This window comes from Pithys albifrons, chromosome 3 (genome assembly GCF_047495875.1).
Source record: "Pithys albifrons albifrons isolate INPA30051 chromosome 3, PitAlb_v1, whole genome shotgun sequence".
NCBI classification, from domain to species: domain Eukaryota; kingdom Metazoa; phylum Chordata; class Aves; order Passeriformes; family Thamnophilidae; genus Pithys; species Pithys albifrons.
This window is the reverse complement of record NC_092460.1, coordinates 89,827,261-89,853,825: the sequence shown is the minus strand read 5'-3', so window position 1 is coordinate 89,853,825 and position 26,565 is coordinate 89,827,261. Positions and strand designations below refer to the sequence as shown.

The following is a 26,565-nucleotide window of genomic DNA, read 5'->3' as shown; positions in this document are numbered from 1 at the left end:
CTGGAAGAATAAACACAGAGCCAGGAGCTCCTTCAACAGCTGTTGAGACAGTGTGTGCTCACAGGGCTTCCATCGGCACTAGCAGGGGTTAGTCTGTGGCAAGAACAAAGGAGCCTCAGAGCGGGGACACGGAGGGAGAAGCAGTGGAAACAAAAAGGCCACTTGGATGACAGTCAGAGACTCTGCAAAGTCCCATTCTCTTCCCCTCTCTCACTTTGAGGAATACCTTAATTGTTTCAGAAGCCTCATTTGACTTATGTTACTGGCTTGAGCATGTTACTGACCTTGATGAAGGTATTTAAAAGAGAAAGGTACGGTTCAATAAGAGCAGGAATAGCAAGATGATTTTTTTCATTAGTACTTAAAAGACTATTTCCTATGATTAATTATAAAACAAAGCATACAAAAGCACCTCCATGAAACACTGGCTTCCATAACAGATGCTGACTGACTTCAGTGAAATATCTTCCATTTATGTTGATATTCTGTGAATAAAGAGACTGAAAAAAGTTATTTTCACACACTGAAATAAATGTATTTTATTTTGCCAACCTTGAATTGCACAATTTACTACCAAAATTCCACATTGCATCTTATTTGTGTTGCCAAGAGGGTTTAGTAAACATATTAACCACGTCCTTGAGAACAGAATTTATGTATATATTTTGTGTTTGACTGGTTGAAAACATTCTTCAAGGAAACAACTGTCTAGACATGATGACAATAAACCCTTTATTACTGGGATAGTGGGAAAAGATGTTGCCCTCAGTAAGCGCTACTTCCCAAAAAAGTCATGAACTCTTTGCCAGGCTGTCATGTGCTTAAATAAGTATTTCAGATATTCATTCTTCATAAGAACTCTTCAGTATAATTTCCTGATGCGGAACACATCGATGGTTTATGGCTCCGTATGTTTTTTCCCAGGAACAGAGCTTTGTTCTGTTGAGAGAGCTGAAAGGTATGTTGCACCCATCAATGCCCATCAATGGGGCAATGTCCCATCAGCCCCACACCCACGTCATGGTATAATTTTGTAATTCTTGCCACATGAACTATGTGAAAAGGGTTGATAGACACATAGGAAATTAGCACAAAAATTGTTGTTAGTGGTAAAATCATGCTGATGCTGGTACAATACAATCAGTAAAGTCACTACTTCTCTCTAATGATTTGCCTGGCTATGGTCAAGACACACTCCAGCTAAAAATTTGAGGGAGATTCTCCCATTAATAAGGCAGAAACAGATTTCTGATAAAAAAAATATAAAAAGGTGGGGGGTTTTTATGCGATCTTTGGTTTCACATCCTTTTCCTGGAAGCTGCTCCATTGGGATTAGTTCCTGTGCCCACACAGCTTCAGCCTGGGTCTAACAACCAAAACTGAGTCAGATAATCAGAAAAGGAAAACTGAGTATAAATAGAGAGCAAAATTTCCAATTTGGTTTCATGGTTCAAGCAATAGTGACAAATGGGTTATAACATTAATTTCACTTGGCAGAGATAAGAAATTTAGTTGGGTTTTTTTGACTAAGAGCTTCTTTCTCCATCTGGCTGGGAGATGTCACCAATTCATCAGGCTTTTTGTCTTAATTCAAAGTCTGCTGAAGAAAGTGTAAAGAGCTTTTTTTATGCTTGTGGCTTTTACATCAACTTTTTAATTTTATGTAACAGGTTTGAGATGGCCTGATACACTGTACTGAGTTATTACTTGGAGCACTCTGAATGAGTCAACACTGTGGCTTCTGAGGAATGAGCTGTGCTTCTAGGAATTCTGCTTGGATCTCTGGGCCTGTAGATACGGCCTGGGACATGCACAGCCACACTGAAGGAATAGGGAGTTTTACATAATGAGAGACGCAATCTATTCAGCAAACAACTTCATAGTGTGCACCCTAGGAAAACAGGGAAGCGGGTTGAAGCCCTGGAAAACACCTAACCCTTCCTGGGGGTTGTGAGGAGGGCAAGAGGTCACTGGGGGCTCCTGAACACCAGATGACAGAAGTCCTAACCCAACCTTGCTGACAGGCTGCTGTCTGAGGCACTCAGAGTTACTCCATGGTGAAGCTTCAAAAAGGATCACCCCAACTTCTCTCTGGAGACCAGTGACAGGACTCAAAGGAATGGCCTGAAGTTGTGTCTCAAGGGAGGTTAAGGTTGGGTATTAGGAAAAGGTCCTTCACCCAGAGGGTGGCTGGGCAATGGCTCCCCAGGCCACAGCACCAAGCCTGGCAGCAAGTGTTTGGACAATGCTGTCAGGCACACGGTGTAACTCGAGGATGGTCCTGTGCAGGGATAAGCACTGGGCTCGATAATCCTCGTGAGTCCCTTCCAGCTCAGAATGTTCCGCGACTCTGTGACTGTCCCAGCCGGCGTGAGGAGGAGCCTGAGCGCCGGGAATACGGGCGTCTCCGCTTCCACCTGCAGGCGGGCCGCTCGCCGCGGGCGGCTCCGCGGCGCTGTCCTGCCGCTCCCGGCCCCGGTAGGAAGCGGAAGGGCCGGCGGGGCCGGGACCGGGCCGGGAAGCGCCGGAACAGCCGCCGAGTCCCCGCGGCGGGGCCGGGCCGGGGCGAGCGGCGGGCGCGATGCTGCTGCGCCTGCTGCCCCAGTTCGAGCTGTGGAGGGACGTGGGGCCCTGGCTGGCGGCGCGGGGCTCGGCCGCGGCTGCAGGTAACGCTGCCAGCAGGCCGAGGGGAGCCCCACCATCCCTCCCTGCGCTCCCTCCCGGCCGCCTCCGAGCGCCGCCAGCCCGCGGGCGGAGGAGCCGCGCTGCGGCGGGACCCGGGGGCGGATCGCCAGTGGGACCTGCGAGGGCGGATCTCCGGTGGGACCCCCGGGGGAGGATCCCCGGCGGGACCTGCGAGGGCAGACCTCCGGTGGAACCCCCAGGCGGATCCCCAGTGGGACTCTCTGGGGCAGATCACTGGCCGGACCCCGGGGGCGGGTCCCCGGCGGGACCTTCGAGGGCGGATCTCCGGTGGGAACTCCGGGGGAGGATCCCCGGCGGGACCCTCGGGGACAGACCTCTAGTGGGACCTTCGGGGACGTGTCCCCAGCGGGACCTCAGGGGCGGATCCCCAGCGGGACCCCAGGGGCGGATCCCCGGCGGGAGGCTCGGGGGATGCCGGCGGGGGAGCGGCCGCCTGTGCCCCTTCGGCCGGGGCTCGAGGGGAGCGACCCTCGGGTCCCGGGGGACTTGAGGAGGGCAAGTTTGGTGTCTTGCAGGAACTTCTCACACGCCGAAAACACTTCCAGCAGATCTGCTGCACTCCACAGTTTGTTTCTTTCTCCTGCGTCTCCGCAGGTTTGGGGCTTGTAATTTTTTTCCTCCCTTTCCAAAACAAACAAACAAAAGTTTTAGCGTGGTTCTCTCTCCCACGCCTCTCTGGGAGGAAAAAACCCCACAGCCTGAACACTTTGGTCTGTCTGGTGAGCGAGCGCTGGTTAAAATTAGATGCAGCGTCAGCTGTCGCAGCACCGTGCGACATCCAGCCTAGCGAGGGCTTTGGGTCGTGGTTGGAAAAAAGAGTGACCCCCTTATGCCTGGCCGTGTGGCTTTTGGCTTTTTTTTGTTCATATTCATCTGCAGAGCAGCTGGCCCAGTTCTGCTTTTCAGAAACTGGTGGAAACCTTTTCCTATTAAAATAATAATAATACTGTAATAATTATTGCTTCAGCAGAAATATCACTGATGTGCTGTGGGATGAACTTGAAATCAACTCCTTTGGCTGCTTTTAATTTACTCAATATATTTAACTTGCTTCCCACACTGAAGGGCTGTTATCAAATAGATTTGTAAAATCTTGTTCGACAGCAAAACAAAAAGTATCAGCTTAGTAAATGAGACAATTATTTACTAAGACATAATTTACAAAATCTGTTTAAAAGTATTATGATTTTTTACATAATATACTGAAAAACTGCTGAATGGTGTACTGAAGGGGTTTGAGGTAAAATTCTGAAAATCTCCACACATAGTTTGTTCATCTGTAAATGTATCCGTTTATCTGTGATGAATTCAAAGATAGATCTACATCTTTATGGCATAAGCATCTCAAAATGGTGTTGACTTGTGTTTGGGAAAGGGACAATCATACTCAGCTTTTTAAAATGCAGTACAGAGTCTTCATTCAGGAAATGTCCCTGGTAATACAGAATCAGAAGATTCTAGTTTGGAAGGTCCATCTGATCCAATACCAACTTTGCTGTATTGCATTTTAACTTTTATCTCTGTATCCTGACTTTTTCCCTTCATGCAGTGCTGTTGCATTAGGAATGTGAAGGGGGGAGGTAGAAATAAAAAGATTTATTTAAACATCAAAGATATATCTAATCAAGCAAATAATTTTTAAGAGTCATGGTACTTTTGTGTTTCAAATGTTATGGTTATCCATATTTATTTTTTTCCCCTTAAGTCTTCAAAGCCCTTGATAGCATGTAAGAATTGCTAATTGCATGAGAGCTGGGAGTGGCTGTGATGATAGGAAGGGAGCAGCAAGTGAAGTGGACCAGCCTTGTTCTCTTTATTCCACTTAGTTTTGTCTGAGCTGCTTGTAATACAATGGGGCCTTCAGGAAATCAGGCTCTGCATTCTCCTGGTTATACCCATAAGAGCTCTGTGCTGGGCAGGCAGGCCGGGTTGTGTCTTTGCAGCCCTTCATCTGCTGCTCTTGGCTGTGGGCATGAAAAAGAAGTTGTAATTCTACATGTAGGATTTTATTACAGGACTTTCCAAGGGTGGAGACCATTGCCACTTCTTCTTTGGCTCCATATTCCCACTGACTGTTCAGTGACATGAAATTCTCTTCTGACACAGAACTATTTCAACATCTTAAAGATGTCTGTGCCAGGTGATAGGGAAATTCATTGACATGGAGATTTCTCATGGGCCTTCTCTACCTGAATTCTATTCTGAGGCAGTATTGTGTGAGAGAGAGGTGTGTAGACCATAGTACTGATCTTGAAAGTTTGAGGTGATGGTTAAGTTCCAGGAAGTTTCCACTAAAAAAGCAGGTTGTGTATTTATCTGAGACCAACTCAGTTGTTGCCAGCTAGCCCTGATGTAGTGGTATTGTAGTGATGTGAAACCATTAGAAAGTGATGCATTGTTAAATGTGCACAAAGGATTTTCATTGTCCTCCCACGACAAAATGGAGAATTTACTTCCTTCTCATAATACTTGTAAACGATTTTTTTGCCCCTTACCACTGAAAGCTGTACAAGCCAGTTTATACTATCAGGCTTGATAAACTGAGTTTCACTAAGTGTCTTCCTTCTATCAAAGCTTTGTGATATCTGCAAAGTGTCAAACTTGACTAAATGCTTGTCAAGAGTCTTGGACAATTCTTTTTGTTCATGCTTACTGAACTACAGGTCATTGTTATTATAAAACTATAACCAATCATGCAGGTTCAACCTTGTTAAGGGCAAAATTTACACTTTTAGTAAAAATTCCATGTGAGATAATCACATTTTTGATGGTTGCAGAGATCAGAAAACATAAAAACAGCATCAGGAAAATATGCCTATTTGTCACCTCGAGTACCTCCAGGGTTTTTGTTTTGTTTTGTTCGTTTGTGTGTGTTATTTTGAGGAGGAGGGGTACCAATGCCACAGGAGTGGTGGTGGTGAGGTAGAACTAATGGCTGAAGATTTAATTTAGTTTCAGGCTTTCCTTTGAGATGCTAAAGGGGCAGGTAGGAGCAAATAACACTTTCTTTGGGCTAGTTCTGTCTCTGTAGTGTCAGAGTGCAACTTAACAGTTTGAAACCCATAATTATAGTGAATAAATGTAAGTTTAAAAAAATTTTTTGGTTTTGCTTGTTTTTCTGTGAGAAGGTATGTTCCATTTTCATAACAAAAGGTAGTGGCCATTAGAGTTAGGGGCTTACATAAATAATTCTTTCCTGTATGTTTTGAAATCACTTAACCATTTGTGTTGAAGTTCATCAGATTTAAATCATTGTGTAAAAATTACTCTCTGTTTCCAGAAGGGAGTAATTTTGGCATATATAAGTAAGTATTTACATGTAAAAAATGATTACATGTATTTAGCATCTTTGCTTAAAGTGTGTATGTGTTGTATGGTGAACCAACCCAACTGAAAATCCTGTGCCTTTTGATACTTCTTATTTCAGATACTTCTGAGAATTCATCAGCACTCTACGTTGTAAATGTTGAAAGAAATGGAAAAATTATTTATACCTGGAAGGTAAGTCTGTCATGAAACTTTATAAAAATATAGTAAAGAGTAACGCTACATTTGAATCTAATGGAGTTCTTGTAGTTTAATTTTTTTGGATTGTGGTTTAGAAAATGAAAACTCAACTGATTACACATTGAGGGGGGGGTTAGGCAGTAGGAAAATACCTGTCTCCACTTCAGACAAAGATTAAGAGTGATGAAATGGAGAGTAAAGTACTGACCTGTTTAGCTTCATAGGATTTTTGTCCTTGTTTTTTTGGTGGGCCAGGATCTCACTGAATGAAAGGCAATTTCTTTAGCAGATAAACTCTTCATAAGTGGCACATTTTTTCACCCTCAGAATTTCTTGGGGAAGTGTTAACTTAAATTCATGGCAATGCTTTAGTTAAGTGTTTTCTGCAATCAATCTATATATGTTATGATGCCATTTATCTAAGAGTATTTCTGCATGTACCTTTCTTCTGTAACTTTAGGATTCATCTATAGCACTTTATTGCAAGTAGTTTAAAGTAACCATTGTTTATTTGATGTCTTGAAGTATCCAGAGCTAACCTTACCATAGCATTCTGCACTCCATGGCATGTGTTTAACTTTTAGTTCCAAGAGATTTTTGACATAGTTTCAGGTAACACCTTGTCTCGTTGCCTTGATGAGACAAGCTGTGCTTCTTGACTCTGTGGCTCAGAAAGTTTGTAGAGCCACCTGGATCCTGAAGGATCTTGCTTCTTGAAGAGTACAGATATGGGATGAACTCCAGTAGAGCAGGGCTGCCATTCATTCCCCTCTGGCACAGCAATGCTAAAACTCTCCAGCTTCCCTAGGGTTAAGGGAAGAGGTGAGTCCTTCATCAAGGTGTGATACTGTGGGTGGATGTTTCCTTTAGTGCAAGCAAAGAGAGGGGAGTCTGTACCAGACAACAGTAACCATAAAAACAATACTAAAGAATGTTTCAAATAGTTGAGGGTTTTTTTCATTACTCAGAACTCTAAAGACTTAGTGCAAATAACCATCTAGCTCATCAGGAGACCTGGTACTGTGTGTATGTGATGTGGCTGCTGTCTGGCATCTGTGGAATCTCACACTAAGCTTTTTTGGGCCTCTGATAGTCTAACTGCCTTGTATGCTCTTCAGGCTCTTGCTTATGGCACAAGGGATGAGTTGTAGCTCAAGGTTCACCCATCCAAGTGCAGGTGTCTGCCTGCATGGTGGGTGTCTGAGCTGCCACTGTAGTTCTTGGAGATCTGGTCAAAACAATTGATGGAATTTGTGGAACTGGGACTTGTAGCCTGTTCTTTGAGAGGAGGTGTAGGGGTGGAGGATGTAAACTAAACTGAGCTGCCCTGGCTTGTTTCCTAATACGTACAAGTAGAAAGCAACCTTTGTCTCCTAAGTGAGAGAAAGTCAAGTGTGTTCTGTGTGAAACCAGGGGAGGGTGGAGAATGAGCTTTATTTTCAAGCTTACTTTAGGGTATTGTGGTTTTGACAATGTCTGTCTTCTGTGACATTAGTAGTTGGTGTCAAGGAAGATATTTTTAACAGAAGTGAATTCTAGTTGAAAGGCAATGCAAGAATCTTTAGTGGGCACATGAAAACAAGTGTCTTAGCTTATGTGTGGTTATGGGCATCGATGTAGTTCTGTTACCAGTCTTGTAAAGTGTCTTTTTCAGTATTTAAGTAGAGGGTGTTGGCATTTCAGACACACACTTGGAAAGAATGGTTATTTGTGAAAGCACTTGCTTAATCTTAAATTAGGAGGCCTGCAGCCTCTGTTAACTTAATATAAAGACGTTTTGTTTTCCTTGTTTAAATCAGAAGTCAAAGACTTTTGTCATTGCCACAACAATAATGAGACACTCAGAAATAGACCCCTTAGGAAGTGAATACTCAGGCTTTTGTTTTAACTTCACAAAAGCAAGATGCCATAACTTTGTAAATAAGCACAGATCTCTCTCCTCTTCCCCCAAGCTGTAGTTAAAAACAATGATGCTCACTGTTTGAGCAAGCCTATGTGGCTGGATTAAATTTCGGCAGTTTAGCAATTTAGTGCCTATACCTAAAGGACATTAATAGACATCAGTTTGATTTGATATACAATATATGCTGGCAACTGAATTTTCTTTTTTAATATTTTTGGAAAACTTAAGGCATCATAAGAGTTAACAAGAAGAAAAAATAAATTGATTTATATAGTCTCAAACATTAATGAGTGCCCCAAACAAAATCATTGTTTGTCAGTAAGTGAGAAAGGACGTGTATGACACTTCTCTTCAAAGGCAGAAGGCTTATGGTGAGCTTGTGAATGTGTTTAGCTTTCAAACAATCACTTCCTAAGGCACAGCTGAAATCCTCTTTCCAGGCTGCAACCAGATCACTGGGAGCTGGGTTTTTTTGGATGTTTGATGTTTCTGTACCCCCTTTTGGAGCAATAACCCACCAAGCTGGTGGGGTTTGGAATACCAGCCTTAAATCTCCAGAGGCCATAGCATCCCTTTTGGTTCTTGTACAGACATCTCTCTTCCCGGCCCTGCTGCCTGTAACTAAAACCAGTTTAGAAGCAAAGTGAGAGAGAGGCACTTGGCTTATGCAATGGCTTGTGGGCTGTGGATTGGCGACATTTCAGCTTTATCCCATGTGTTAGTTCTAAAAGGGAAAAATAAATCTTTGTTCTCTTCGAATTAGGATTTGCTTTCTTGGAATTAGATAATTAACTGTCGGTTTATAGAACAGGGAAGTGTGTGAAGATGTGTGCCAAGGGGCAGGGAGAAGAGGAAAAAAAATAAAAGCAATGTTTAACTTTGTATGTATTTATATTGCCAGTGCTAATTTGTTTCCATCCATAGGGAAATCAGAGAAATACTCATATTGGATTGTACGATCTTCAAACGAAACAAAATGAGGTGAGAGCAGTACCTGTTTTCTCTCTAGTAAAGGCAGTGCTGGACTCTCAGATTTTGATGTCTTGCAACACAGTGCATTATGTCTTTAAGGAGTATATCCTTATTTGAAACAAAAGAGAGCCCAGAGAAGGTATTAAAATGATTCTCAATAGTATTAAGGTGCAGCACATTACAGAACATCTGAAAGGCTTGAGAGCAGTAAAGCATCACCCCTGCAATCTTTATTTCTAAGCAACCAGTTCAAGCCCTTTCCACTCCTTTTCACACTGAACATGTGTGCTAAGATCTGAATGTTTGGGGGTTTCTCTCTGTGTGCATTCTCAGTCTGATGCTGCCATTTATAAGAAATCATTTGATTCTAAAACTGAATATACTGTAATTCCGTAAGTAGCTTCATGATAACAGGCCTTTGCAGGTGTCCCTGTTAACAGTGTGACATGGGTGAAGTTTTGTATTTACATAAAATTCTGCTGTGCAGCTCTACTGGCAACACAGAGCTCAAAAGAACCAGTAAGAGACAAACAAATGAGAAAAAGGAGAACTGATACAACTGAGGCTGGTTCTGGCCATGGAAAGATTTGGTTTAAAGCTAAAAACTGTGTACAGGACAGCATTGTTTTCCTGAGGAGAAGGGATTAGATAGTTTCCTTTAGGTAGTTTAAAAAAGCACATTTATTAACATTCCCATGTTTCTCTGTAGCATCTCTATATGTTCGAGAAGGATCTGCACATAATCAGCTGTTCAATCAACAATGAAAGGACATTATTGGGTAAATATGTATTTTATCATTAAACTCTTTTGGTAAAGATTTAGTTTTAGTAGGGTCATGCTTTTAGGTCTAGAACTACTTAAATCTATTTTGACCTGTTGCCCACAGCAGTTTATCTGTCACCAGATAGTGTAGGTAACAACATAAAGGCACAGCTGGAATGATATTGCCATTTTATTAAAATGAAAGTCTAGGACACACTGACCCTTTGTTCACTTCCCCCTTCCTGCATTTATGCCTGCCTCCTACTTGTGGAAGAGCTTCTCTTGTTCCTTTAGCATACATGTTTCTGGTAGAAAAATTGTGGTGCTCTCTCCTCAAGAATGTTTTATGAGATGGATGTCAAACATACAAACTCACTGTGGTTGTATTGGTGTTTCCCCGTCCTCAGCCGTCTCCTTCCGTCAGTACACAGAGCAAGAGACAGCAAGTCAGCTATTACAGTCAGGTACTGCTGTTTGAAATATTGTACCCTTCTGCTTTCTTTCCCACATAATTTCTGTTTAGAAAACAAAATCGTGTTCATAAAAGAATGTTCTCTAAAACATACTCTCTTTTCAGTATCCAAATATTTAGCCTTGCTAATTGAAATTCATCCCATTAATAATGTGAGAGTCCTGAAGGCTGTGGATAGCTGCATTCGAGTGCAGGTAAATTATTCAACTAATCTAAGGATAAACCTTTGTAATCCACTATACCAGAGGGAAACCACAGTGGAGTGCAGAAATATCTCCTGTTATCTTGCAGCTGTTACAGAGAGAGTGTCCCCATATTCCTTCATGGAATTGAAAAAATGAAGCTCCGTAAAATGTTTGATACAGAATATTTCTCTGACATGGAGGTTGCTTTTCAATTCTCTCCAACCTCCTGAAGTTTGCAATTATAGTGATTGATGTGTAATAATGGTTATTTTTGTTATTTTTGTTAATTAAATACCATTAACATGTCTGACTTAATGTAAAAATATGTAAATACACATCTAACACCCCCTCCTCCCCCATTTTAGATAAGTGTTCTAAACTACTTTGGTTATTTACTTACTTTTATGACACTCTATAGTTTCTTTATCCAGTTGAGGACAGAAGTGCTTCTACAGAAAGTCGCCTCTTGCTAGTTTCAGAAGATAAATGTGAGTTAATATTTTCAAAATACATAGCAATTTTTTTACTTCAAGGTGGTTGTTTTAAGATTGTATTTTTGGTACACTTTTGCTGAGAAAAAACAGGAAAAGAGTGGTGTGAGCTATTTTAGGTATTCCGAAGTCTTTCAAAAACTATGATTTACGGGAATTTTATTAGTGTTAACAGAATGGGCTTCTTTGACTTCAGTTAGTTGCTTAGTTCATGCATTCACCAGTTATCTTTACTTATAAAACAGCTGAAATAGACTTTTTATAGCTGCCTATATAGATTCAGAGCAGATCAATTGACTGTGAAAGATGGATTGTGATTTAATGTGTGACAAGTGAAATAAGAATAGCACAATAGTTCATTGGTTTCATCTATTATTGCATGTTCAGCCCAATCCAGTGGCATGGAATAGATGAAGATGGACACTTGGAAAAGTGTGTTTATTGCTCTTGCCTTTCAGTATTATTGAGTGAGATTGCTCTGACCATCTCTGTGGAGAGGCCCATCTTCTCTAAGCCAGACACCAGCCTTGGGTAGCTGGGCTTGGGTGGGCAGAGTTCACCTCCCTATACATTCACATAGCGCTGTGAACTGTAGCAGAAGCATAACATCTGCTGGGTGAATGTTGCACTCTTTGTACAGGCAAACTGTGAATAACTTCCAGGAATTCCGTGTAGGAGAAGACTGTGAGGGGTGTTCATGGTAGGAAGGCAAACAGGGCACGGGGATGCAGCTCTGTGGGCTCTTCATCCTTGCACGTGTGCTCCTTGGCTTGGCTGGGCATGTTGCAGGCAGTGCTGCCCCTGCTGCTGTGGGCAGGGAACTGTTTCCATGAGCTGCTGTGGCTGAGGCCGCCCTTGGCTCAGGGAAGGGAGAGAATCCAGGTCTCTGTAGGCACCTGTGTTCACATAGCACAGATTTCCTCTTACACTGAGTTGAACTTTCCTGGCTCTTAGGTGTTCTTATAGAAGTCTTAGGTGTGAGATTGTTTAATAAGCTAAATAAAAGCATTTAAAAATGTATGTTTCTAATGATTTGTCTTATGTTTTAAAGATATTGAACTATTTGACATTCGTGTTGTTGCAGAAGAAGAACACAGAGTGGTAAGACTTGAAAAATCTTGGGTTTTGAGGTTTTTTGCTTTAATTGAAAACATAAAAATCTGTAAATGTAGCTAACAGTTTTTGTAGTTTTATACTTGAGCAACACAAAGTATATTAGCTAGAGTATTGGTAATATGGCAACTTATGCAGGTAGCCATAAAGCTGATTGATAAACCTGTATAGCCTGTAATTTCTGAGGAAAGTTATTTATTTTAGTGGGGTTTATTTGTTGCTAAATACTTTTGTGTGTTAGAAGTTGACAGTAAACATGGTGTATACTAATCTTTAAACCATTTTAAGTATTTGCAGCATCACCTTCCTAACTTTGTCTTTTGTGAGTCTGTGTGATCCCAGTAAAGGATTTGCTTAAAAAATAAGCAAACAAGCAATATAAAACTTAGATACAGTCCAAGTACAGTGAATGTTCCAATCTCTTTTTCCCCTGATCCCTTTTTCCTGTTTTTAACATAAATTTGTCTTAACAAATTATGGATGTTTTGCTTAAAAGACTTATGATTAATAAACATGCATCTAATATAGTAAAGAATTGTATTATGAAAGCCAATGTTTTGCTTTATGGAGACAAATGTAAACCTGGAAGGAAAAGTTAAATACCTGATTTTGGTCATTTTGTCTTTCATGGTTTTATCCAAGTTTATCATCATAACCCACAAAGCAGATGGGTTTTATATGCTAGGCCACAGTAGTGGAGTGAGGACTAAGTGTAATCAGGAAACAGATTGATCTGATGTCCTTCGGACACACAGATTTCTTTTGGTTGGCATGAATTCCCCCTGCATCTTTTCAAGTGCATTTATACAAGCCCAGCAGTTTTCCACAACTCCAGTCTCTGCTCCAGAGGTGTGTATCATGTGGCAGAGACTTTGGACAGAAGTCTCTTTTCGAGCTGACACCTCTTCCTTCAGTGGTTAATGAAGCTGATTCTGAACAGGCTATGGTATTTCCCTCCTCTATGATGAAGAGTGCTGTCTGATTTATTCACTTTGAGCAGCTTAAGTGGTGAATTTCTGGCAAGCAAGGAAGTCTGACAGGAAAGATTTGTTAGGAGGTGCACCCTGACAACTGTACTTCCCATCTTTAACTGAGCACCCTGCACACAACAGGGGTGGACTCTCTGTCACTGACAAGGAGCGTGTTTCCTTCAAGCACCTTAGTATTTGTGCCACTTCTGGCATTGCTTTTCTCTTTAAAGCACAGACTGTGCATAATTGTTACAGAACCTTATTTGATGACTTCTGATGTTCTTTCTTTCTCTGTAGGTGATTCAAAAGTCAGGGCAGCTTCCAAGAGCCAAAGTTGCGGATGATCTTGTTTGGGCACAGTGGGATATGATGGAACAAAGGCTCTTCTACATTGTTCCAAAGGTGAGATGAAAGTCATTCTTGCAGCTTTGTTCCTGCCTCTCTAGTGACAGTGAAATTTTGATTGTTCAGAGTGATGAGTGGGAGTTTGTTTTCATTAGGGTAGTCTGTCTTGTTCCTGCTGCAAATAACCTAAAGCAAAAGCCAGACTTGCCTTAGCTGTTGTTGTGCTTGGTAAATTCCAAGAAGACTGGTGGTCTTAGTGCTTTCTATAACAAAAGGTAGGTTTATTGAGTTTTTTGGCTTTAGGAAGATCTTTTATTCAAAAGTATCTAAATCTACCCCAAACTGCTGTGAATATTATGCCTCTGTTCTACAGAATTCACATCTAGAAAGTATTTTGTATGCAGACTTAGTGAGTTACCACGTGAGGACAAGTTCTTGGCTAGAAACTCTAAAACTCTTTGGGTTTGAGTTTTTTGTTTTGTCTGAGGGACTATTTGCACTTGATGGGTTCTGTGTAAGTGAAAAATGATTTTTCTTAACTCTTCTTAGCCACAAAGAGAGTGCGTGTTAGGGAGTGACAGGAAGTGAACTGTGATGGAGAAATGTAGTCCTGTGTCTGTTTCTGAGATACCCTTTTGAACTGACCAAAATAAGATACAGTTCTTTTTGCCATATAAGTCGTTATGGAAAACATTTTTTTAACTTTCTCGAATGTGTGAGACATGTATTGCTGTGCTTCAAGGGAGAGCCCACGCAATTATAGGTGATTGGCAGATAATGATCTGGCACAGGAAGGAAGCAAGTCACAGTGCTATTGTGAGGGGGGTTATATGTGGTTTTTAAATTCTTTTGTCCCCCAACTCCTTCAAGGCTGTTAGCAGAGCGGGTTGAGTGGTGTGGAGTATCCAATCACTTTTCAGTCTATATAATATGCTTTCTTAGTTACCAAACACATCCTTTTTAATTCCAGGAATCAAAGAGTACTTTAAGGTGTGTCCAGTTTTATCCTGATGAAAATTTTAACTCAATAGTAAGTTATGAGTATTTTATTATATAATGGGTTTTAGTGGGGTGTAATTATGTGTTTCAGGCACAAATAGAGAGATCTATTTCAGTATCTTTTATTGTTGAAGCTTTTTCAGATTAAAACTGGGGTTGGTTTTTCCAGTGTTTTTTTTTTGGGGGGGTGTTGCATTATTTTCTTGTCAAGAATATATTCAGTCAATCAGATTGTGCCACAGTAAGGTAACTTTAGTGGAATTGCAGGTATTAACCTAGAAGGAAGTAAGGGACATTCATGACATTATACTGATCTTATATTCAATTATAGAAAAAGCAGGCTTATCAAATGCACTGGACAAAAAAAGGTGCTAATTTTGTGTCAGTTTTAAGTGAGACATTGTTTTAAAAAACAGCCAAAATACAGAGAACAGAACATAAAAATTAAAATGTGTAATTATTAGTAGACCTTTGTCCTGGTGGCTGAAATTTGCTCTAATGCAGGAGGTTAAATATCTCTCAGTTTATTTTCTCTTTTTAAAAAAGAATCTATTTTGTGGGGTTTTCTTTGAGTGACTGTAAGGATTAAAGGAGGATAAATAAACTTTTTTAAAATGTTGAATCTGGTTAAATGTGAATGTGACACATTTTACTGGTGTGAAATATTAATCATAGTATACTGACCTCACTAAATAACAGGTTTGTTTTCTTTTTGGGTTAACAGCTGGAGTCACACCTGGATATTTCTGTAAATGAGACACAATTAAAGTAAGTTGTTTGGTTTTTTAATGTTTTGTTTTGCTTCCTTTTAATATGTATGGTAATGTTTTACAAACCTAAGTAAAATTTGTCCAAACCACAGTATCTTTGCTTGCATTTGCCTACATGGTACTGAATCATAAAAATAACATGAACACGGTGTGCAAACCTCCAGTTCTCACTTTCATCAGGGTCAGCTGTAAAAAGTAATTTAATCCTTGACTGCTTCTTACTGCCATTTTTTGAAATTATTTGTCTGAAGAGCTAGCTGTAGGTTAAACCTTTGAGTACACTGTGCTATTTAAATTAATTTGCTTTAACCTTGGGCATGTTACAGTGTTGATGTCAGAATTTCTCTCATGGAAGCTCTCCATTTTTAATTGCTGTTGCAAGTTTTATTGGGCAGTTAAGCAGAGCAGTAGGTGCTTTTTATAGCCTGTGAGACAGTGCCTGTGCTGTGTTCTGCTCCAGCGTGCTCTTCCCAGGCGGCTGCACTCTGAGAGGTGGAGCTGTGTCTGGTTCTGTCTGTGTGTGCCATGCACATTGTTGTGCCTCAGCTCGTCTCCTCCAGGCTCCTTTTAACTGAGGAGAAGCCTAGTTAGGGTGGGGTGACTCTGTCATAATTTATCTCATCCTCATCTACCTTCAGTCAGTTGAATATACATTCCAAAAGAGCCTGTTTATCTTTGTGAACAATAGGGGAGGCCAAAGCTACCAAGTCAGATATCAATAACGGGGGTAGTTGAGTTCTGCCATGCCCAAACTGTGGCTCTTGGAATGTCTCAGTGCATCAGGCTCAGCGAGGTGCTCCTGCACATGCAGGTTGCCCTAAAAGGGCTGAAAAAAATCCAGCTCTTGTGAGAGCTTCAATGCTTGTATTTTACTTTATTTTTTTTCAAAATTATTGCAGTAGGCCTAGGGAGAAATCCCTACAGGATCAAAATCTTTTCTGGAAAAAAGTCCAACCAAACAAAAAACCCACTGAACAACAACAAATCCAAAGCAGACTGACTACAATCTCTTGTTGCATGTTCTGCAGGGCAAAAATAGGCCTCACAGATTTAAAGATATGCAAAACCACTAAAACACAGGCAGCACAAGACTGAAAATGTCATGGTATAACAAGTTCCATGTGAGCGTGATCTCTGTGCTTTCCTTTTAAAGTATTCCTGCTGAAATTAGTGTTCCTAATTGCAAATTAAATTATGGGCTTAGCCTGCAAAGCCTTTGAGTTACCAGGTATGATGAATATTTGGATTTCCAGTACAACATGAGAACTTGCTTTCACTTCAAACTACAGTAAGAGACTATGAAGTTGGCAGATATGATCAAAATTGTTGGGTAGGTGTGTGCAGTCTTGGGATTCTCATTGGGATCTCAGCATTGAGCAGACTGGTTAAAGCCTGATTTAACTTGCATTAGAGAACACTTGATTATAATTTAATTAGTATGTTTTCATTACATAGTGGCTGTTCTCATGATCTTTTTGTTGTGACGAATCTCTGTGGATGAAGTGATTTATTTGGTGATCTTTATTTGCTCATAGACTTGTGAATTTTGGATATGATTACTGTCAAGACCAAGATGTTGCATCTAAATCTTTGAACCTTCAGGTTTTTACAAGTAAAGCAGGTAATGAGTAAATACAAGTATGGTTAAAAATATCTCTACTAGTGATTATCATGCAGTGTAATCATAACTGATTACTAAATTTCTTTGTAAGGCATTAAACCCCACAAAAAATACAAATATATATAATGTGAGTGTGAAATTTGTATTCCATTAGAATATACTTGACAAGTACCATGGCTTGTCTTAGTAACTTTTTTTACCCTCTGAAAGCTGCATTGAAGTTTAGCTGAAGTACCAAGGATTTTATATATCAAGACCAACAACAAAACAGTCACCCAGAAGTGTTCTGGTAGCCCAACTTCAGAGAACTGAGGTCATGCTCTCACCTAGTGAAATATCTCAGTCTAAGCACACTGTAGCATTTTCCTGCTGGTTTCAGAACACAGGTGGTATCAAAGTGTGGTTGTGTATTACATTAGAGCAGTTTAATGTTAAAGCTGACCAAAAGTATGTTAGAAATTAAATTCAAGGAAGGTTTTGGCTAGGTCTGTTGTCTGGGTTTCTAATATAGTATGTATTTGTGTTACAGAGTGGACATACATACACAGAGTTCGTGCAGTACAAACTCTGAGAGCTTCATACTGCTGTTAGTATGTGGTGCTCAAAGGTCCAAGTACGGGATACTAAAATTGGGGTGTGCTACTCAAGGGTTTGGTATATATATGATTCCTTAAATTTAGACCTAAAATGTTTCCTAAACCTTTAGGATTTAGGAGTCTCCCTCCATCCTAGTGCATGTCATGAGCTTTTTTTTTGCTTTAAAACTGGCCTCAAGAGTTATCTGTTCAGAAATACCAGAACTCTTTTCAGCCTCTAAATTAGACAAGGGCATACAGACAACCAGAGGTGGTACATGTTTAACCTTTGAACTGTCTGCAGGGTTGTACAGGGAGGTGTTGCAGAAGTGTCTTTATACCTGACTCCCCAAGGCCTGCTGTGTTCTGAAATGACCATTAATGCAAATCAAATTAAATGGGGTTTCCTTACATGGGTTTTTCTCTTACCAAGGCAGACTGCATGCTTAGAAAGGTTAGAGGGAAGGAAATTAAAAGTAAGAGAGCCAAGTTTCTGTTTACCAAGTGTAGATCAGGCTACTTTTCCTCTGTTAGCAAGGCAATTTCTTACGGTAACAGAAAATATTATTGATTTGTATATATGTGTTTCCTTTTAACATACACTCCTCTGGGGTTTGTTCAGATTGAAGCACCTCCTTAGTTTAGGATGAAATTAAGTCATGCTCCAACAAGGCTCTTGTTTGGTTCCCCTGAAATACAATGTGTTTTTCCATGTGGCAGCACAGTATCTAAATTCTGTGTGGAACCTTTCAGAAGTGCTTTTCATTGCACTTAATGTGAAACACATAACTTGACAATTGCACTTGCTGCATGAGATTACTGTGTGTGGCTTTTCCTTGAATGTTGTTTGGAACTGAGGATTACCTCTCACAACCTGTTTTGGGTAACTGACAGTTTGGAGCAAATTATATTGGTGTTAAAACCATATCTAGCTGTTGAAGAATACTGTGGGTAATCCCACTAATGTTCTCTTTTGTGCCTCTGTGGTGATTGGCAGAACTGAACTGCAAGTTCTTTGTGGCTCAGACGATTCCTTGTGTGGAACTGCCAACATGCCTCAGATATTAATGCCAATATCCCTGTTTGTACCATTTGGACATATCTGGCAAAGAATAATTGGCATAACTTCCAACTGGAATATTTCGTGCAATTTCCCATTTCATAAAACTGTTATTGACTTCTGCCAATTTGAACTCTGGATGAAATCACTCTTCCTTTCTCAGACTTCTGCAGCAGAAAAGTAGCTCTGTGCCTTACACAGCACAGACAAAATGTCTCCACACAGAAACTGTGATGCACTTCTCGAGTAGCTGAGATCAAGCAGTTCTAGTATCAGAATTAATTTTGTATGTCCAGAATCCAGGGGTTATTTAAAAAACACTGCACTGTTGTGTTTTCGCATAGTGCTTTAGAAAGGCTTTTCAATTAAATTTTCTCAGTATTAAAAAAAATGCAGGCAGTAAGAGGACACAGACACTGGATTACCATCACCTAATAATCTACCTGAAAGTTACGCATCTGAGCTGTATTTCTAGAGAGAAATAGGCATCTCCAGAGGATGGCTGTTTCAATCCATATTTCTTTATTTGCTGTGTAGAAGTCTAAATGAGAGATGTTTGGATGGCTGAAGTGAAGCATGTCACTCCTAAGCCAGTACAACTACACAAAATGCCCTGGGGCAATGTTGTATTTGAATTACGGCACTTGAATGGCACGTTGGGATGTTGGTACAACCTTATGTCTTGAGCTTTTGCTTGAACAGAAATGAGGAATTTGAAAGTAAAGATTCCTATGGAAAAAATCATGTTTTCATAGGTGATTCTTACAGTCTCAGTTGTATGACATTTATTTTTCAAGTGACAGAGTTGTAACTGTCATTTCCCAATAAGAGTAGAATCTAATTTTTAAATGCTTCTGTTTTTGTTTGGTTTTTGGTTTTTTTTTTTTTACTTTGTGATTGAGGTCTTTTTCCCCCTTTATTTCTGGAAAGATAAGAGTCCATGCAAGTATATCTTCGTGAGTCTTCTCACCTTGAGGTATTCAGCTCCAGCTTTTACCGTTTGCAAATGATTTGAAATGGGTCTGTAGAACACTTGATTCTGCCGTCACTTGAAACACTTCCCATACAGGTGCAATAGGGTAACTAACAAGCTTTTCCTGCAGCAGCACAACCCAGCTCTAATTTGCAGAGAGCACTGGTAAGGACAGGACAGGAATTTGTTGTGTATTCTCAGTCTCTGGCTGCTCTGGTGCCGGGACTGTCTCAGTGTAACTCTGCTTGGATCTCTCTGAGATTGCCGTGTTTCTGTCTGTATTAGTGAAGCACCATTTGTTGCTTTCTGTTGTTTATGCTTCAGTTTGTTGACATTTGGACCATATCCTCCGAGGTGGAAGATGCACATGCTGTTGACAGTCCCCAAGGCTGCTGCCTGTGTGATCAGCTTTCAGAGTACCCACTGACACTTCAGCATGAACAGCCTCACTCAGCTGTTGTGCAGTTTACAGAGCAGTGCACACAGTAGCCTCCAGCTTACAAGAAAGAAATTGCACTGCTGGAAGGGAGCTGTTGGTAATAAAACAACATTGTGGGTTGCTGGAGCTTTTCCAGTATTCCTTATGAGTCCTGATGCTGCTACTTTAAAAATTATACATGCTCTGGAAGAAGCCAAGTGCTCTGGCAAAACGCCCTATCTGTTGTCTGAATGACTCAAATATCCAAGCAAAACTGTATCAAACAATATTCAACGGGCTAAGAAGAAGCAGTAAAAAAAATTGCACATGAAGAAAGTATTTACTTTCCCCAGAAGGCAGAAGTGTGAAGTGTCTCAGCCATATCTGTATCACAGCTATGGTAGTCTCAGGGTGTGAAATATGAGGCATTAAATCAAATGAAGTATCTTGATAGCTGTGCTTTTTTTGTACTTGTGCTTTTCCTGTATTGTGCCATTTTCTGTATACTTTGTATACGTAGCCTTTATTTTTTTTACAGAACAGCATATGTATTAGTATTACTTTTTTTTTCCTTTTAAGTGATAAACCTTCAATAAAGGTAAAAGGTGAGTGGTCACAGTTGTGGCTGAGCTTTCCCAACTGTAATGGGATGATGTGGTTTGGAAGCTGTTTCTAACACAAGTGCCAAAACATCAGAGTAAGTGGATTAAAGTTTTTATAAGAGGTGGAGGCAGGGCTTCCATCCAGTGGGGTCAAAACAGGATCAGTCTGATGTAGAATTAGGTTGGGTGTGGGGAGCATTCCTGTAGGCAGCACCTTGGCGGAAATAAGCTTGTGCCAAGGACTGACTTTTCTCCTAGAAAAGGAATCAAAATCTCTTTGGACTGGAAAGGGAAGAAATGACTATCATTTCTAGTGTGAGAAAGCTCTAGTAGTCTATCATGCTGCTGCCAATATGAAATTACTTGAAAAGTAAACAAAATGTGTTTTACTATGTTGTTTTGAGAATATTTGACAGCCCCCGAACAGAAGATATCTGGATTGAGGCAGTGTGTGGAGATCAGTTTTCTGGCTGAAAGCATGATTTCTACTGGGAAGGGTTAAAATGTACTTCTCCTAAATTGAAGAATTGGCCATGCCAGGGCAGAGGTTTCTATTGTGCCAGATTGTCTCCTCTGTTCTTTCTTGATTTTGTGTTTCATTAGGTAAATGATGGTTAGAGGTACTTAACAGATACTTCTGTAATCTTTACCTTTTTTGAGAGCTTGTTTTTAATTTCTAATTTGAAACAGTCTTGCTTTAGTTCCATGCAGTATAAAGATGTCTAGACATTCAGGTGGACAAATCAGTTTTCTTTGCCTATTTTGTCTTTTTAGGAGGCTTGTGTGTGTGTTGTAGCCTAGCCTCTGATACTCCTGATGAAATCATGTACTCCATATATTTTTTACATAAAGGTAAGATTAGCCTGTTAACTTGCTATGTTTTATTTTGGAAAATGTCACTGTGATGAAAGAGTCACAGAATGCCTTTCAAAACAAATAACTACCAAAGTCTGCAGACAGTAAACCACTGTGGCTGGAGTTTAAAGACAGCAGCTGCCTTTAGCTGCAAAGTTGACTTTTCTGCTGTAGACTTCCTGCCTGATGCTGAATAAGTAGCTTCAAACCAGTGGCCTTGTAAATGCTTATTAATTTGGTCCCTTATTTCTAGCCAGACTTTCCGGCGTGCTGAGCACAGACATCAATGAAATCTGTGGGAGCTTGCAGGTGTGTTGTACTTCTGCCATAAGGCATTTGTGTGGGAAATAGAGCCAGCAGCTCTTAGCTTGAATGTCTGTTTAGAGTTCCAGTTTAACGTGTCATTTTCACAGCAAGAGCCGCAACACCCACTGACTCTAAGAATAGTTGCTGTGTAAGTGGTGCTCTAGCTCTTCAAGTTAAGATCTTTTTTTGGTTTAAGATAATAAAAAACATTGTTTGATTCTGATCAGAATAAAACTTGTTGTTAGCAGGATTTTGTCATTTGATACACGGATAAGAGAGGCAAATTATTTCTCAACTGAGAAGCTTCATAGGATGGAGTAACTGTTCAAGTAGACAACGTACCTCAGTTCCACCTTATGTGTTTGCTTTCTTGTGTCAGGACACTTCATATGTCAGAGCTGCACTAACATGTGGCTTTGCTGCTGGAACATTGTGGCATGGAGTGAACTATGTTTCTGTGTTCTTGAAGGCATCAAGAAATTGGAGAAGTCCTCTTTGGGTGTTGCACACTGTGCATTGCACTGCTATGAAGGGCTGAACTCCCCAGATGTACCTGATGTGTAGCCAGAGTCTGGTTGCTTTGCTTGGAGCCAGCCATGGATCTTGTATGTCCTAATCTGTGCTAGGAAGAAACTGAGGATGAATATGGAGTAGCTAAGTCTGGAATGGCCTCCATGGAATGGAGTTGTTTGGTGCAGAGCTGCTTGTGGGTTCATGTAAGATTGGTCAGTCGTACAAGGGACTTTTTTTAAGACTGATCCTGTGGTGATCCACAGAATTAGTGGTATATACTGGGCCCATAAGCCAGACTTTGGAGACATATAAGGAGTTCAGTTTGTTCTGCAGCATCTGTAGACTCAGCTGGAAGCTTCTCACCCCTTTTAAAGCCATCATGGTCGCAAAACAGAGGAGTCATGATGTTGCAGTTGTATCCTGCAGTGCTCATCTCAGCTTGCATGTACTTTGAGGCAAGTCACAAGTTGGGAATGATGAGTATACTGATTCATTGCAAGCAAACTTCAGTCAGTATTCCATGTGAAAAACTTTGTTTTGGTACCCCTTATCTCTGGTGATGGTGTTAGTCTTGAAGGTCTCTTAAAAAATTTTCAGCAGCACATATGAAGCATATTTCTCTGCTAGAGTCAGGAATTCATTCATGCCCTGGCTGAGTGACTGAAATATGGCTCATGAGCAACTTTATTTCCTGGGTGGTCCTGTAAAATGTGGGGTTTATATTGAGTTTTCATGTACTATTAAGTGGCATCCTGGTCATGACACCATTAATTACTTTAATCTTCAGCTTTTCTCAGAGATGGAGGAAGTTTGAGGGCTTTGCGTCATTCTTGCTGGGTGCCAGAAGACGTGTGGTACAAGTCTGGAATAAAACAACAGCTGTGCTGATGCAAAGCCCATGCAAACACAGCAGGTCTGATATTGGCCTGTGTTTAAGCTGAGTTGAACTAAATTAGAGCCATAGGACATGCAGATAAACAAACTGGAAATTCTTTAGAGCAGTTGAAAGATCACCAAAATGTGAAACACAACTACATAAAGGATTTGTGTTTGGGGTTTTTTTTGAGAAAAGGAAGGTATTTTTACACAAGCTTGCCCTGAGATGGAATGATTCCTTAAACACAAACATAGGCTGTGCAGTACATGGCTGGTTTTCACACACTAAAGGACTGCATTGTATAGGTGAAAGTCTACTAAATGTGCAGCAACTCTGTTTAGGATGAAGTAAATCTGTCTGTGCAGACAACCCCATAAAACACTCTAAAATATCCCTGTTTGGGTGTATTGGCTCTGATAAGTTTCTAGCTACAAAGTCATAGGTAACAAATGGTGTTTATTGTTTGAGGGTTTTTAAAGTAGTATTATTTTTTCCCCAGGTTACAACAAAACTTTTACAGTTTCTCTAGACAGAACAGAATCTCATCAATTGAAGGAAGTGGCTTTTATGAATCTTGGTACGTTACTTGGGTTACTTCCCTGTGTGATTGCCGTTCTCTGTCCCTGGTAGGGAGACAAATGACTAACCTTTCCCTAGAAGGAAAGGATTTTTTTCCTGACTTCAGATAGTTATGTTATTTTGCTTCTTTTTTTATTATTAACTTTTATATTTGGCATTTGATATTGCAACACCTCACTATTAGTAAGCAGCTTCCTCTGAAATTGCCTCAGAATCTGCTCTGGACATCAGCTGCTGAGTTCTTGAGTGTCTCAAGTCTCTTGAATCCTCCCCTGGAAACCCAAATGTACCACTGGTGTTTCCTGTGTTAATACAACAGCAGCTTTTAATTAACTCCTTTTATACTTCCTAGATATAATCAATTCCATCACAGAGAAGTGGGACAAATGAGAATCATGTGAAAGAGCCTCTTAAAGTAAATAAGTGATCAAGTGCTAAACTGACCACTGTTGTTTCTTCGAATAGACTATTATGTGGCTGCTTATTTGCCTGGCCAGTTCCTGCACCTCCTGAATATTCAACATCCTGACCTGCTGTGCTATAGTTTATTTCTGACAGGTATAGTAAGACTGCTGCTTAAGGAATTTTACTGTTGATGTGGAAACTTTTCAAATCCCTTTTCATAAAAGTTGTATTTCTCTATGTTTCCTTTATTGCACAGTGTTCTGAAGAAGGAGAGGTACTGAAAAAATAAGAATGGCATTTTTGCCGCTTTCCATTTTAGAAAGAAAAGATGAAGTGACATTTTATACTTCATGTATTGCATATTTATAGTTTGCTGTGAAATGGAAGAAGACCTTTCACTGAATTTGACATAGTCTGCCTTGGTTTCATAGTTTCCCTTCCCCCATCTTTGCACATGGTTCTTGGTCCTCCACTGTTCTCAAATTTCACATGGAGATGTAAATTTGATTTTACATTTCCTTCCTCCAATTGAGTTGTTCTAAATGTGTGTGTTTGGAGGGTGTGGGGAGAGGAAATCTGTGTTTCCTTCACCTGATCAGGCTGATGCAATTTAATCTAGAGTCTCATCTGAGAGACATGTTATTCCATTTCCAACTAACGTGTCCTTATGGGAAGTGGTTTATTTCTGGATATGGGGTGCCTTTGTTTGAAAACAGAAATCTGTTGCTCTGATTGGGTGAAGGAGACATAAGTTGTGGAAACTGGTGCTGGGGCAGCATCCCAGGAAGCTGATACCTGTTTTATTTGCATAATGAGATACAGTTCTGCTAAAAATGAGTGGGAAGCATCACTGTTGTGTGTTGAGCCTGATCTGTGTGTTGCAAAGGGTCTGAAATGTAGTACCTTGTAGTACCATGATGGTGAACCTTAGTGCTAGCATAAATAAAGTGGTTTTGGTCTCATGCTTCAGTGAGTAACCATAGAGTCGAACCTTCCTGTTCTGGCCACTGTGACTGATGGTAAGAGAACCACCAGTGCAAGTTTGTGTCATGATTCTGCATGTGAGCACTGAACTGTACCAACTGGTGCTGATTCTGGTATTGAACTTGTGCTGCCTGCCTTGTGCCCTTCCTTCTTCCATCACATGTACTCTGATTTGCCTTAGGACAGCACTGTGAGCCTTGGATCTGGGCACCTTCCCTGTGTCAGCAGTAGGGAAGGAGAGAACTGGGCATGGACTGTGCTCCTTATTCTATTCCTGTATGCAGCCAGCACTATTCCTCCTTCTCTTCAGCTTAATATCAGGGCAGCTAATGCAAGAGGCAGACTGTTTCTTACTGCTGGGCACCCAGGAGTCTGAAGGGAAGTACTGGTGGTGGCCAAATTTTGTGTTCTTACGCATTTTTGTTCTCAAACCAATGTTCTTCAGGTGAGGATGCAAGAATTGACAGGTTACAAACCTGCTCCATCCGATCCCCACTGGTGTCAACAGCCTTGGATTGCAGAGCAGGGAACCTGTATGCTGTGAGCATCACTGACAGTGCCTTGCTGCAGCTCCTGCAGAAGAGCAAACAGGACAGTGAGAGATTGGCAGCTCTACACTGTGCCCTGCTGTACTTCCAACACACAGAAGACTTGGAAATGCAGGTGGGAAAAGAACCTCTGCGGTATTTTTCCCCGTGGCTGATGTCTTACATGAGGCAGAGTCAGGGCATGAATGGTATCAGCCAAAGAAATGTCCTGATTCACATGGACCTTTTGGCAGTGCCAGGAGGCTCATCAGCTGGGCTGCCCTAAACCCCTGTATTGGTCCAGGCTGTCCTGAAAACATCTGTATCTGCATCACTACTTTGTACCAAGTGTTACTACCAAACCCAAAGTGTTATAGTCTCTAACAACATATGCTTAAACAGAGAGCTGTGACAAACTCCCTGTTCTCTTTCTGCCAGATTATTCGGTGGATTTCTGAGAACCTGTCGACGTGTCACTCGTTTGACCCCATTCAAGAATTTATCATTGGTGGGTATTTCTTTTCCTGTGCACATTGAGCTTTCCTGCACACTCGAGTTGGCACTGAAGAAGCCACAATGTTACAAACCGACTCATTTCCAAACTTTCTGGTTATGATTTATGTTAACTGACCTGCATTTTGTGGTGTTAAGGGACAGTTTCAGTAGTTTAGAAGATATGTAGACTTCTCAAAATCAGATTGGCAGTAAAGCTTTTCAAATGTATTCTTGTTTTCTCTAATGGAGCAAATGGATTTATAATTATTTTAGGTCTCTGGAGATTGGAGCTGAGGAACAAATCTCCTCTATCCTAGCCCAAACCATTTTTTGTAAGGATTTGGCATATCATGATATTCTCCTCTAGTAGCTGATTGCTCAGTCTAGCCAGTGCAAAGGACAAAGGACCCCTGCAGTGCTGAGCTGTAGCCAAGCAGCTGACCCAGCCCTGCAGCCATCTGGACTTCTCTTCCTCCTTTTGTGCACAGAATGGGACCAGTTCCACCATGGAGGAAGCTGTTTCAGAGGCAGCAGCAGGATTTGTCCCTGAAAAGGTGTCACATAAGGAACTGTGAAAC

The 26,565-nt window shown here is 40.8% G+C and overlaps 1 protein-coding gene across 3 annotated transcripts in view; it reads left to right on the top strand.

Moving 5' to 3' along the window:
• The first annotated feature begins 2,434 nt into the window (after positions 1-2,434).
• GSAP (gamma-secretase activating protein) overlaps positions 2,435-26,565 on the top strand; it is a 45,777-nt gene continuing 21,646 nt past the window's right edge. The window contains exons 1-17 of one of the 3 annotated variants that reach the window (XM_071552693.1): positions 2,435-2,666; positions 6,134-6,207; positions 9,041-9,097; positions 9,798-9,867; positions 10,259-10,315; positions 10,429-10,517; positions 10,927-10,996; positions 12,051-12,100; positions 13,381-13,485; positions 14,399-14,458; positions 15,152-15,195; positions 16,733-16,818; positions 21,221-21,298; positions 23,497-23,574; positions 24,042-24,134; positions 25,411-25,628; positions 25,931-26,000. In XM_071552693.1, the coding sequence (XP_071408794.1) occupies positions 2,582-2,666; positions 6,134-6,207; positions 9,041-9,097; positions 9,798-9,867; positions 10,259-10,315; positions 10,429-10,517; positions 10,927-10,996; positions 12,051-12,100; positions 13,381-13,485; positions 14,399-14,458; positions 15,152-15,195; positions 16,733-16,818; positions 21,221-21,298; positions 23,497-23,574; positions 24,042-24,134; positions 25,411-25,628; positions 25,931-26,000 (1,384 nt within the window). In that variant the 5' untranslated portion in view covers positions 2,435-2,581. The remainder of the gene's footprint in view (positions 2,667-6,133; positions 6,208-9,040; positions 9,098-9,797; positions 9,868-10,258; positions 10,316-10,428; positions 10,518-10,926; positions 10,997-12,050; positions 12,101-13,380; positions 13,486-14,398; positions 14,459-15,151; positions 15,196-16,732; positions 16,819-21,220; positions 21,299-23,496; positions 23,575-24,041; positions 24,135-25,410; positions 25,629-25,930; positions 26,001-26,565) is intronic. The other 2 variants (XM_071552694.1, XM_071552695.1) reach the window with 2 other exon arrangements.